Source organism: Schistocerca piceifrons, chromosome 8 (assembly GCF_021461385.2).
Source record: "Schistocerca piceifrons isolate TAMUIC-IGC-003096 chromosome 8, iqSchPice1.1, whole genome shotgun sequence".
Classification (NCBI taxonomy): Eukaryota; Metazoa; Arthropoda; class Insecta; order Orthoptera; family Acrididae; genus Schistocerca; species Schistocerca piceifrons.
The window spans coordinates 156877991-156892691 of record NC_060145.1 but is presented as its reverse complement, the minus strand read 5'-3'; the positions used below and the strand labels follow the sequence as shown (position 1 = coordinate 156892691).

General features: G+C 39.7%; 1 protein-coding gene across 1 annotated transcript in view; it reads left to right on the top strand.

The window, feature by feature from the left end:
- Window positions 1–12928, top strand: part of LOC124711956 (40S ribosomal protein S4) — a 32820-nt gene extending 19892 nt beyond the window's left edge. Inside the window, exons 3-6 of the mRNA XM_047242226.1 lie at window positions 782–879; window positions 2181–2352; window positions 6998–7127; window positions 12748–12928. Coding sequence (XP_047098182.1) covers window positions 782–879; window positions 2181–2352; window positions 6998–7127; window positions 12748–12877 — 530 coding nt within the window. The 3' untranslated portion in view covers window positions 12878–12928. The remainder of the gene's footprint in view (window positions 1–781; window positions 880–2180; window positions 2353–6997; window positions 7128–12747) is intronic.
- Window positions 12929–14701: the final 1773 nt, after the last annotated feature.

The following is a 14701-nucleotide window of genomic DNA, read 5'->3' as shown; positions in this document are numbered from 1 at the left end:
ACCTGAGGAGGCAAAGGTACGTTATTAACAGAATTGAGTTCAGTTGTTTGGCCAGTTTCTACAGTATATTTTAAGATTCTGTTACCCTAATGAACTACCATTGAAAATTACCAATTAGTGTAACAGTGTCACTTTATCTCCCCCCCCCCCCCCCCACACACACACACACACACACACACACACACACACACACACACACACACACACACACACTGGGCTTTGATAGTGCGTGATTTCCTGGTTGAAACATTTCTGCATCGGTGGATTGGAAGAAATGCTCCAACACCCTGGGTAGCCCGGTCTCCAGACATTATGCCCCTTCTGGGGCTATATCAGGGACAAAGTCTTTGTCACACCAGTTGCTGATGTTGACAAACTGAGGGCTAGGATACAAGCTGCTGTGGGTACTTTGACAGAACACGTTACAAAACACCTGGCGTGAACTGGAATAGATCCTCTGAGCTACCAAGGGAGCACTCATTGAGGGTTACTAATGTAAGTGGTCTTAAAAAATTAGTAACACTACGTATAAAGCAGCATCAAATGTAAAATATTATGTCAAATGGTTATTCTGTAATAAATTGTTATAATCAGGGCAAGACTTTGTGCTCACCCTGTATTTAAGAATTACCTTCACATTGTTGATTAGCTTTATCACCAGTGCTTTAAAAAGACAGTTATAATGTAGCAACTTCGACAGTGTTATTAACTGGAGATAATGCCTTAACTGCTAATAATTGTTGAATAAACTTATATTTACATGGATTTCAAACGTTTTCAGATGTGGTGACAATTGAAAAGACTGGAGAGTTTTTCCGTCTAATTTATGATGTAAAGGGCCGTTTCACAATTCACAGAATAACACCTGAGGAGGCAAAGGTACGTTATTAACAGAATTGAGTTCAGTTGTTTGACCAGTTTCTAAGTATATTTTAAGATTCTGTTACCCTAATGAACTACCATTGAAAGTTACCAAGTAGTGTAACAGTGTCACTTTATCCTCCAGCACATTAAAAATATTATCCCAGGATAAAAGAATATTTAATGCATTGTGTGCAGGTTTGAAGTGCAGTGGTGCATTGAAGTAAGAGGTTGAAAGAAATACTCAATCAGAATTTTAAATGTGATTCTTAAGACTAATTTTGTATCTCTAATGACATCACTGAAATGATATACACCTCTTTTCTTCGTTTAACCTCTCATTTGAGGGATGGGTGATAGGTGGGCACCATTAAGACTGGCCATTCATTCTAGGCACATAGTTCAAAAAATATATTTGTACAAGAAAAGATGACAGGTTCATTGCCTGATTAAAACTGCTGGTATGAGAAGAGAAAGGAAGAAACCAGTTTTAAATGTTCTGTGCAGTAGTATATAGCATGTCAGGAGTACACATTGTATTAGATGTGTTTTGAAGAAAGTTATTGTCCTTAACTATCCAATCATTTCAACAAGTTATGCATGTGACTCTAATCCAGTCATATAAAAATTTGACAGGGGAAGAGGTACACATGTTCACTGCTTACCAAATGTGCTCAGTGTGCTTTGTTGGCATTGTAAATGGCGGATTATTGGTACAGAGATCTTCAGGATGAAAATTCTTGAAATTTCACAAAATCTCTAGGAACTGAACTCCAGATAATGAACTCATCACTAGGCAAGTGGTCAGTTTTTTATGGCTAAATACCTTACTATTTTTTGTGTCACATACGGACTTGGGGATGGACAGTATTCCATTAGATGTTGTGAATAAAGTTAATAAGGGAGTAAATCTATCATGAGGCTGTTCAACCATTTAAAGAGCTGTTCTGAGGTTGAGTGGGTGCCATTTAATATCCTTATTGCATGAAACATAGTTTACTCAGTGATTAGTTGCTTCAGAACATGCCATAAACTGTTCAATAAATTAGGAAAAGTAAATGAGTGTAATTTTCTGTTGTAAAACTTACTACCTGCAGTGCAAAAAAAAAAAAAAAAAAAATTCAAAAGCTTATGGGTATGCAGTTTAGATTCTGCTACTCAAAATGAGCTCATTTAATCCATCCTGTTATATCAATGAGGATACTACAGGCACCGCTTTGAACTTTTGTGAAAGTGCACTTACTCATCTGAGAAAAAGTAGAACTTAAATTTGTAATATTTCAGTAATTATTTTTGCTAAATGTCATTTTCATTTTCAGTATAAATTGTGCAAAGTGAAGAGGGTGCAGACTGGTCCTAAAGGTATCCCATTCTTGGTGACCCATGATGGACGTACCATCAGGTACCCAGACCCTGTTATAAAAGTTAATGACACAGTTCAGCTGGATATTGCTTCAGGAAAAATAATGGACTTCATAAAATTTGACTCAGGTGAGAATTAATCGTAGTAATATAACTCAGTATTGTTTGGTAACTTCAGTGATTAGCAATATTCGTCGGAATAGTGACAGGTAATGACTTGTTACAGAGTTTAATCTTCAGAGTTTTTCAATATACACCATGATGAAAGTGCCTGGCTCAGATTCAGTACACGGATAATTTTTCTGTATGTGAAGAAATAAGTGCAAGTAAATATGGCAAAAGCTTCAGTCCTCAGATTCGTCGGTGCAATTGACCTCTCATTCTGCAAAAATTCTGAAATTTTCCTACTTCGCAAGAAAAATGTCTGCTTCCTTTTTAATGTAAAAGTATTCACAAAAGATATCACCACCCACTAAGAAACAAAACATTGGATTTTAATATAGCAAACAAACAGTCTGGGTTCACAAGTAGCACAGTGGCCCATTTTCAGGTCACAAACAAAACTAAAGAAAAGATTGAAAAGTATGAATTCCAAATGGTTCAAATGGCTCTGACAAGGGAACCTCCCCATCGCACCCCCCCCCCCCCCCCCCCCCCCTCAGATTTAGTTATAAGTTGGCTCAGTGGATAGGCCTTGAAAAACTGAAAACAGATCAATCGAGAAAACAGGAAGAAGTTGTGTGGAACCGTGAAAAAAATTAGTAAAATATACAAACTGAGTAGTCCATGTGCAAGAAAGGCAACATAAAGGTAAAAGTGAGCTCAGGAGCGCCGTGGTTAGCGTGAGTAGCTACAGAACGAGAGGTCCTTGGTTCAAGTCTTCCCTTAACTGAAAGTTTACTTTCTTTATTTTCGCAAAGTTAAGATCTGTCGGTTCGTTCATTGACATCTCTGTCCACTGCAATAAGTTTAGTGTCTGTTTTGCGACCGCACCGCAAAACCGTGCGATTAGTAGACGAAAGGACGTGCGTCTCCAATGGGAACCTAAAACATTTGATCGCAAGGTCATAGGTCAACCGATTCCTCCACGGGAAAACACGTCTGATATATTCTATACGACACTGGTGGCGGCATGTGCGTCACATGACAGGAATATGTTGTCGACCCACCTAACTTGTACACTTGGCGAATGGGTATAAAGATTCTTCTGCCTTGCCTGATTTAGGTTTTCTTGTGGATGTGATAATCATTCCCAAAAAAATGATGAAAACATAAGTTTGTCACATAAACTGAAAATAAAAAATGAAAGTTTTCACTTGAGGGAAGACTTGAACCAAGGACCTCTCGTTCCACAGTTGCTCACGCTAACCACGGGACCACTGTGCACGTGGAATAATATTGTCCTTGATGTTGCCTATCTTGCACATGGACTACTCAATTTGTATATTTTGCTAATTTTTTCATAGTTCCACACAACTTCTTCCTGTTTTCTCGATTGATCTGTGTTCAGTTTCTCAAGGCCTATCCACTGTGCCAACGTATAACTAAATCTGAGGGGGGTGCGATGGGGCGGTTCCCTTGTGAGCACTGTGGGACTTAACATCTGTGGTCATCAGTCCCCTAGAACTTAGAACTACTTAAACCTAACTAACCTAAGGACATCACACACATCCATGCCCGAGGCAGGATTCGAACCTGCGACCGTAGCAGTCGTGCGGTTCCAGACTGTAGCGCCTAGAACCGCTCGGCCACATCGGCCGGCTATTAATTTCACATTGACTGGGTTTTGTACATGTTGAGAACTGTTGTGCAGTTTAAACAGCCTGTGCTAACAAACCTTGAGAACCACAATTTTTCTGATTGCTAGAGGAGTGTTCATAGCTCCTAAACTGAAAGGAATACTGGTCAATGGAATGTACCAGAACCCTCCTTGTATGTTAACAATTTACCGTTTGCTTTTATTTGTACACTGAACTTCAGTTGGTGTAATTCAATAGAGCAGGTTTGAAACTAAGCATAAAATGATTTATTAGAAAACAGGAAATTAGTGAATTGGATAAATATTAGTAATTTCTAGGAAAGACCTGAAATGGATCAGAAAAATGGAGTTGAAGACATAGTTATGACTAATGCAAAGGAAAGACAGTTGGATAGGATGTGTACCAAAGTGAACCCCATGATATAATCGGATACTTGTATAGAACCTTAACCATGTAGTAGCAGCACCAGTGTGGCATAAAACTAATAACATGTGCAAAGATTACACACATTCTCTATTACATGTTTGGAAGATGCCGTTTTAATGCGACAGTTGCCAACTTTTTGTCATAAGCCTCCACAGTGGCACTGTAAACCTTTTAATATTTCTGTGTGTTGTTGTTGTTGTTGTGGATGTTGTGGTCTTCAGTCCTGAGACTGGTTTGTTGCAGCTCTCCATGCTCATCATTTAACCATACAGTAAAGCTGCATGCCCTCAGGAAAAATTACGGCTGTAGTTTCCCATTGCTTTCAGCTGTTAACAGTACCAGCACAGCAAGGCCATTTTGGTTAGTGTTAAAAGGCCAGATCAGTCAATCATCCAGACTGTTGCCCCTGCAACTACTGAAAAGGCTGCTGCCCCTCTTCAGGAACCACACGTTTATCTGGCCTCTCAACAAATACCCCTCCGTTGTGGTTGCACCTACGATATGGCCATCTGTGTTGCTGAGGCACGCAAGCTTCCCCACCAATGGCAAAGTCCATGGTTCATGTGTAGACCACTAATATCAGTCAGTTGGTGGGTGAAAGAGGTATTTACTGTTCACATTGGCAAGACTGAAGTTCAGATTTTTGAACATTGTGATGGCATGACCTGCTAGTGCAACTTAGATACTAGACCAGGATTTGGTAGCAATGAAGTTACACAATCTGTCTGGTTATTAATAATTTGCTTCATCAGAAAACGACAAAGTAAATTAGTAACTTCGTGGTGTGTGTGTGTGTGTGTGTGTGTGTGTGTGGGCGGGGGGGGGGGGGGGGTAAAACTGGTAGTCTGTGGTCACATTTACCAATAGACAGCGGATTTCCAAAATACATGTATTTCAAAGGCATATATTTATTAACCTGTAAGACATAAACCTATGAAACATAGGGCATGCCTTTGCGAATCTCTGAAGCCTAAAGATGTTAATTATGTTTTCCACCTGTGCCACAATTAATATCGCACAGGCACTAGAATTCCTCCCCATACTCTGGTAAGCATGTCCATCATCACTGATGTTATGGCAGTATGGATCAAGTTCAACTCTTCTAGCTACCATGGTGGTATTGCTGCATAAACATTGTCCTTAATGAAATCCTGCAGAAGAAGTCACAGGATGACATATCCGGTGACTGTGGAGGCCAGCTGATTAGTGCTAAGCTGCAGGCTATTTGACAACAATTGCAGCGGCTTGTTAGTTTCATTCAGATATTTATGCACTTAGTGACTGCAGTGAGGGGTTGTGGGTGCTCAATTTTGTTAAATGTCGTCTTCGCTCAACCTCGGAAAAACCAGTTGTGTGACATAGAAAGATACTGCTGTTTCCATAAAAGATAAATGGTCCATAAACAGATGAGTGGGATATTTCACAGAACACACAACTTGGGGGAATCTTGGACGTGTTCAGTGTGCATGTGTGTTTTGTTGGTCCCAAATTCAAAATTGCCTGCTTCCCACTTTCTACTTAAGGTGGAAAGTCGCCTCAGCACTGAACATGTGTTGTGCAAAAATAATTGTCAGTAGCATTCTAGTTCACTCCCACGTCTGGCCATCCTGATTTAGGTCTTCCGTGATTTCCCTAAATTGTTCCAGGCAAATGCTGGGATGGTTCCTTTGAAAGGCCACAGCCGACTTCCTTCCCCGTCCTTCCCTAATCTGATGAGACCAATGGCCTCACTGTCCGGTCTTCCCCAAACAACCCAACCCCAACCCCAATAGTATTCTAGAAAATGCTGCATGTTTACATTTGTTGTCATGATGTAAGGCCTGTGACGGCTAAAACTTTCATGGCCATGTAACCAGCTGACATCTTAAAACAAGTTAAATTATTATTGCTGAGGGTTTTAACTCCCAACTGGCACATATTGATTTTGTAGGACTTTGTTGAAATATGGTTTGAATTCACATAACACTTGTTGGAAACACGAGGGTGTCCAGTATGCTTTTCCTTACATACACTTCCTGTGTCTACAAATTGTCAATGTTCCATCTATTTGGAGGATTGGTTTGCTACCTCAGCCCAGAACATCTTTGCACATCAGTGAGGCAATTATATTTTGCAATCTTGTGAAAACAATTATTTCTCCTGTGGAGTTGTCATTTTTCAACATGGCAGTAACAGAGCAAACAAGAAAACAGAATCTAGTGGCCATGAATATAAAATAGACAATGTATTTGTTTCTACTATAACCAAGCCATGGTGCTTTGTAATACCTATGTTCCTTTTGAAACACTTTATTGGCCAACACTTCGTTATTCAGCATGCATTTCTAGCCCAATGTCTTATATCCTTCAGTGAGAAGAAATGTCGTGCCCGTTATATTTATGTTCACATTTTTTCCTCATTATTTCTGATTAATTATTTCATGTTCTTAAAATGAATACTTTTCTTCTGATGTTCATGTAAACTTAGTTATGCTTAGAAAGGTGTGTGTGTGTGTGTGTCACACCTTTATAATATCTTTGTGAAGCTCAGTTAATGTTCAAATAACCCTTGTGGCAGTTATTTTAAGATAAGTATTTCCTGCCACACAGGAAATCTGTGCATGATCACTGGAGGCCGTAACTTGGGTCGAGTTGGGACTGTTGTGAACAGGGAACGACATCCAGGATCCTTTGACATTGTGCATATAAAGGACGCCAATGGTCACACTTTCGCTACAAGGTTAGTATGTACAGACTTCTGCTGTTAAATAGTTATTTTATGTGGTTAGGACTGTCACTTTATTTGATGTAGCTGCAAAAGAAGTGGTATGCTGGGGATTGTAATATTGCTTGTTACAGTAGTTGCACAGTAGGTCATTTTAAGAATTGGGTTACGGTTTGTTGACTGAATACCATTGACATGTCATTTCAGTTTTATTACACCTCTGTTTTCAAATTGTATGTTAAGTATTTAAGTGAATGCTTGGGGATGGGGAGCATTAATCTTTAGTACCACAGCCTAATACACAGTACGGCCTACTCATTTTTGTTATACACTGCAATAGCAGCCAGTAAGTTACACTGCCAAATACAGCGACCAATGAATGTGGATAGCATTGTTTATTGTTTATATTAGTGTATTACAATGTCAAATGCAGTGTACAATGAATGTAAATAATATTCTTTATATTGGTGTATAACATGGTTCCTACAAAAAGTTAAATGCAATGCTGTAAATTGCAGCAATAACATTGTCATTATGTTTCCTGAGGACTCTGGTAGAGGTGTGAGACATCACACTACAGGACTAATAAATAGTGTACTGTAAAATACTCTTGTAACCTACATAAATTTAGTAAAGATCTACAGTTTCTCTGTAGGACCGCAAAAGGCATGTAAATAGACACAGAGATGGTGTATCTGTGTAATAATGTAAATACTTGTTCCCTACACTTAAGTATGTATATTATTGTGTGCACAAATTTTTAACATAAATGAAAAGGACCCCAGTAGTAACTGGCAGAACAGGCATGCATTGTCTAGTCATTCCAGATCCTGTCTGCTGTGTGTGACCACTTGGTACTGATAATCACCACTATGACCTCTTAAGTACTAGCTGGTCTGCACTCTTTCAGATAGTATGCTCCCACAGTATTTTGTTAATTTCTTCATTTCCGGTCTTCCACGCCTTTCTTTCCGTCTGCCCATTTTGTCCATTCATCCCAAATCTTATCCTTGTTTCTTAAAGTCTCATAAATTTGTTTTACTGCAGTTGAAACGTAACTTAATTTCGTGTGGAGTTTCTTTCTTAGTTGCCTTGAATGCATTAATCTTTTCGTTAACATTTAACGACATACACCGTTTGTTCAACATCATGTTACTGTATCTCTTGAAGTGCTACTAGTCAACTGGAACTGGCAGAAAATAATGACCTTGCCAGGTAAATCCATTGTTTAACGGAACAATACCCACCTCTTTCACTGCGCACATTGCAGCAATGTTCCTGTATGTGCCGGTGTGCGTCAATCATGAGGAAAACGAAAAAGCCGATAGAGTGTGATGAACGAACAGATTCCTGTGCTGTACTGTACTGACACTGAGGGCAACTTATCCATTGTTGTACAGAGTGGCATGGTTTTAGGTCCCCACTAGCAGCTCTGTGCTGCACTGGACCTCTTTCCATGGTTTTGTGCTGCTTAAGAGGTTAGAAATAACGTCCTTGTAGAGTAATGAATAACTCACGAACTCTAATACAGTAGAACCGCGTAGGCTCTTTTCCACATTATACAGTGAATTATTAAGTATTTTCCACATTAGGCACGTTCCACTTCATACAAAACATCAGCATATAAAAGTGCACTGAATGTGTCGTGACTGAAATACTCGTACGGTTTGGGCAGATTTCCGAATCATACACATGACAATTTAAGCAAGTTGTACTGTATTTCCAGATGGGAATTAACTACACAGCTTGATAGAATTTGCTGCCTCCAGTTTTGTGATGCCCATTGTTCTAAAAATGCTCTACACACACACACACACACACACACACACACACACACACACACACAGTGCGCTTGCACTTTTTTAGTTACATCTATCAAACTACGACTAAATGACAATAAGTCTTTTTCTTTCATGTAGTGATCTAAGCATCAGTCTCACTCTACTTACCTTGTTTGTAGGCAATTTATTGGGTAAGCTTTTCTTTTCTCTAAAGGATGTTGTCATCAGTTGAACTTACTATACTCAATACTCAACCTGTTCGCTATTTCTATTTGGCTAAATTGTTCTTGTTGAAGTTTTTTTTGCAGGAGGTTGCTATTTAAATTTCTTGATTGATATAAGGATGATAAGTTACAATGGTAGTTTGTATAGTTGGTGGGATTACTGAGTGGGTAAATGCACTGTAAAGTGCCTTGTTGCTGAATTTTGAAGGCTGCGAGGCTCATAACAGTGCTACAGTATAAACAGAAGGCAGGCAAATCTGACTATTTAAATGTAGAACAGGTAAGAGTAACTTCTGTGACATGTATTCTTTGGTGGAAAAGTTTTTAAATGAATGTATTATAAAAAGGATTATAATATGGAGACCTGAAGAAGTTTATCTGCTGATTCAGAATTAGAATTTCCGCAGGTGGGAAAGGCCGAGATGGAAATATCAGGCAAGAGGCACACCTGCCCAATCACAATCGTAGTATTACAGATGTTGTGGCTGAAGTGTAGACTAAACTATTTATGCCCTGTTGGAAAAAGCAACATGAATGACGCAGTACAATTTTTAAGCTTAAAGTGAAGTAAACAGACCTAGCAGAACAGTACTTAACAAGATAAAGCAATATAAGAAACAGATTTAAAACGAGCGTGACATACGAAATTAAACAGTGAACCCGTGTGTGTGTGTGTGTGTGTGTGTGTGTGTGTGTGTGTGTGTGTGTGTGTGTGTGTGTGGGCATAGCAGTGAAAGGGTTAGCTGTGTTTTCATGTTTGAAAATAGTATGTCTGAAAACTCAATTAGCAGTAAGTTTGGACTTGAAACATAACTAGTTCTGTTTATAATTGGACTGAGGTGAATCAAAAAGAAAACATCCATTGTATGGGACCACACCTTATATGATACTTAGTTCAGACAAGGTTTAAGATTGCTAACAAGCAACGCAAAGTATTTTACACAAGTTATTTGTTGGGACACTGCATTAAGTTTGTATCAGAAACAAAGTAAGACCAGTAATAAGAATTTCATTCATGTTATTTTATGTGGAGGGAATGTAGTGGAACAGAATAGTGTAAGTGAATCCTTTAAAAGGGCAGGGCTAAATTATTTCCTGGTAGAGTTACAGCTAATGATCAGAAAAACCTCCGTACCTGAACTGTCAGAATAACTGACAGTTAGATACAGTGAAACTTCCAAAATTTTGCAATGCTACTGAGAGTTGCATTTGAAGTATTGAGTTGTGTGCAGCATATAAATGACCAATATTTACTATGGTTGCATTGATGCCCGCTGAGAGGAATGAGGGAACGGTAAGAGGAATTGCCCTGTATGCATGCACACAACTATAGTAGTGTGCAAAAGACCTCTGATAACTGCTAACAGTGCTGCAACTACCACCTATGAAGTGCAGACAGCAGCAGGTGGAAAAAGAGTTAGAACTGTAACACCATTACACATGTTGTGTAGAGGCACATACAAAATTGCATGAAGCAGCCGCGTGAGGTAGGTGTATGAAGCAGCCGCATGAAATCTGCTACAGCTATTGGGCATCTTTTTTTGAGGACTCTACTATAATAAAGTCCTTCCAGCAGCTGTCTACTTATTACTGTGCTAATGAACCAGTACTAGTAGTTCAGGCTACAGATTTGGTGCCCGATAACACTCCTGTCACCTGCTGCAATTTTCCAGGCATTTTATAGTACCTCTGAAATGCCTTGTTTTAAAGGTGCGATCACTTGAGTGGCAAGAGGCAGTTACTGAAAGTATTGATGATTTTTCTTTAGTGTGCATCCTGCAACTACCCTCCCGACTGGTACAGAAGCAAATAACCAGAGCCACTTCCTCATCTCCTCAAACCCAGAACCTCCCACAGAAGAACCCCAAAAGTGCCCCACTTGTGACAGGATACCTTCTGGGACTGGATCAGACTCTGAATGTGGCTCTCCAGCAGGGATACGACTTCCTCAAATTCTGCCCTGAAATGAGATCCATCCTTCATGAAATCCTCTCCACTCCACCAAGAGTGTCTTTCCGCCGTCCACCTAACCTTCGTAAACTCTTAGTTCATCCCTATGAAATCCCCAAACCACCTTCCCTACCCTCTGGCTCCTATCCTTGTAACCGCCCCCAGTGTAAAACCTGTCCCATGCACCCTCCCACCACCACCTACTCCAGTCCTGTAACCCGGAAGGTGTACACGATCAAAGGCAGAGCCACGTGTGAAAGCACCCACGTGATTAGCCAACTGACCTGCCTTCACTGTGAAGCTTTCTATGTGGGAATGACCAGCAACAAACTGTCCATCCACGTGAACGGACACAGGCAGACAGTGTTTGTTGGTAACGAGGATCACCCTGTGGCTAAACATGCCTTGGTGCACGGCCAGTACATCTTGGCACAGTGTTACACCGTCCGGGTTATCTGGATACTTCCCACTAACACCAACCAGTCAGAACTCCAGAGATGGGAACTTGCCCTTCAGTATATCCTCTCTTCTCGTTATCCGCCAGGCCTCAATCTCCGCTAATTTCAATTTGCCGCTGCTCATACCTCACCTGTCTTTCAACATCTTTGCCTCTGTACTTCCGCCTCGACTGACATCTCTGCCCAAACTCTTTGCCTTTACAAATGTCTGCTTGTGTGTGTGTGTGTGTGTGTGTGTGTGTGTGTACCTGTCCTTTTTTCCCCCCTAAGGTAAGTCTTTCCGCTCCCGGGATTGGAATGACTCCTTACCCTCTCCCTTAAAACCCACATCCTTTCGTCTTTCCCTCTCCTTCCCTCTTTCCTGACGAAGCAACCGTTGGTTGCGAAAGCTTGAATTTTGTGTGTATGTTTGTGTTTGTGTGTTTATCGACCTGCCAGCACTTTCATTTGGTAAGTCACATCATCTTTGTTTTTGGATATGTGACTTACCAAACGAAAGCGTTGACATGTTGATAGACACACAAACATACACACAAAATTCAAGCTTTCGCAACCAACGGTTGCTTCATCAGGAAAGAGGGAAGGAGAGGAAAAGACGAAAGGATGTGGGTTTTAAGGGGGAGGGTAAGGAGTCATTCCAATTCCGGGAGCAGAAAGACTTACCTTAGGGGGGAAAAAAGGACAGGTACACACACACACACACACACACACACACACACACACACACACCAAACCATTTTTCTCATGTATTCAATTGTGGCTCGTGATGTTGAGTATCCCACATGGTCAGTTTTCAACTCATTCTGAGAATCAGGGTATTCTATCAGCTGGTGGTCTATTAATCCAAAATTCTCTGCTATGCCTTGTTTTTTGTGGTGGTGTTGCTCCAAAGCTCTTTCTTGAATACGTTGTTCCATTGAAGCTAGATTTATTAATTCAGTTGCACTTCAGCTTTTATTTCAGGAGGAAGTGTTAATCACTGAGAAAAGGTACTGCCTTCCGAGTTTAGTAATTCTGCTGGGTGTATCAGTCATTTGTAAAATTATTAAACGGGAAGACATCTTTTAATGTTCTAATGTCATAGTCGCACATATGTAATATAATTTTTTCGTAAACAAACTAAAACTGTTGCATCTTTGTGAATAAATGTGAAAAACAGTGATGTGTAAATATAATTATTTTTTCAAATATGTCATAGTAACAGCCAACTTAATTGTTTCAGGTTGAATAATGTATTCATCATTGGAAAGGCAACCAAGCCATATGTCTCATTGCCTAGAGGCAAGGGAGTGAAACTGAGTATTGCAGAAGAACGTGATAAGAGACTAGCTGCAAAGGCAGCATCTGGATAATGTAATAGTTCTGTGGAAAATGCTGTTTAATTAATAAAAATCCATCAGAAAAAAGTTGTTTTTTGTAGCTTGTAATTAATCACATATTTCACTTCCTCGGGTATTCCAGTGAAATGAGTTCTAAGAGAATTGTTTTTGCGACAAATTCCATTTCATCATCTGTTAATAGAAACCAAAATTCGAATTTCACTTACCATATTTACTCGAATCTAACCTGCACTTTTTTCCGGTTTTGCTGATCCAAAAAACCGCCTGTGGCTTAGAATGGAGTGCAAAGTAAGCGGATGTTCTGAATAATGTTGGTAGATGCCACCAGAACTAACTTCTGCCGTCGAATATGTGTAGCGCTACACAAGCAAAGCTACAAAGATAAATACTGGCGCCAAAACCTCTTCGTCAGTGAATAAATTAAAAAAAAAAAAGGTGGAAGACGAGCTTTTTTCTCCGCCCCGAGTTTTGACCAGTGCATTCTCATACATTATCCAACGAAGTAAATGCAAATACCGTATTGTTCATCTTCGAATGTAGCAGCATTTCAATGTACTACGAAAATCCGACTGGCAAGACTGGGATGTTTGTCAATATGGCCAACTCTACTTTCTGAATTCTTTCCTACCCGTGAGAAGAGATGGTTGCTAATAGGAATTTTTATGAATTGTGAACCACATGCAGTATTCTCTTCACCATATGAATAATATGAATATAAACATTTTGCCATGTATTCTTTCGTGTTTGCTGCTATCTCATTTAAATCCTGTCTGCCTAATAAACTACCAAACTAGAGTGAGACGACAACAACAAACGCTGAAGAATATACGTATCATGTCTTGCTTATATTTGTATTATTCTTATGCCTGATAGTGATACAGTCAGAAATGAAGCACAGCAATTGACTAGATTTTTAAATCTAAGACGACTGTAATTTCTGTGCAGAATGTAATGTACTAAAGAGGTGTCTGCAAAGATTTTCAAATGGAGAAAAATTTTCGCTTGACTCTCATTCAGAACATCATCTATCATATGCAGTCTATTGTTTGGTTCTTGTTGATCATTATCAAAGAAAGCAGCAGTGTAAGTAACAACAAATAGCAGTCTCTTGCCATTGTTTCGCTAATGAGACGATTACTCTTTCTTTTTAAATTGTAAGTGGCGGTAGCGTGCGCAAAAGCAAGCCATGCCGTGAGCGTCGACAGGCCGTAAACACTCATTACCAGAATGCGACAAACAATGCATGACAGTACAGTACTGCATTTTCAGCTTAGAGTGACGTAAACACCTATAATAAAGAGAACTGCACTTACCAGATCAAAGAAAAAGAAGCAATCAATTCAAACCAGATGAAGCACGTGAAAATGGAAGGGTATAAAGGGTATAAATATGGACGGAATGCCTGACTCATAGCAATGGTTACCTGGTAAAGCTTAACTGCTAAGCTTACGATTCGAACCAAACTACTGTAGCTGTATCGTCATTCATTCGACCTAATTGTGTCTCATATTACAATCGACCAACTTTGTTTGTATTTGGAGGTGCGGGCTAAAACTTTTCTCTTCCCTTGAATTTCGAGTCTCAAATTTCAGGTGCGGCTTAGATTCGGGAAATTTTTTTCCCCATGTTTTCGAGTCTCATTATTCAGGTGCGGCTTAGATTCGAGTGCAGCTAAGATTTGAGTAAATACGGTATTGTGATTCACCCTGGTTGATAACAGCCCAGCCTGTATTTGGCTGTGATATAACAAGTCTTTGACCTGGCAGCTGGCAGCAAAATACATGATGGGAGCCTTTCATGCACATTGTATTAGAAAGCGAACAAACTTGCACACAT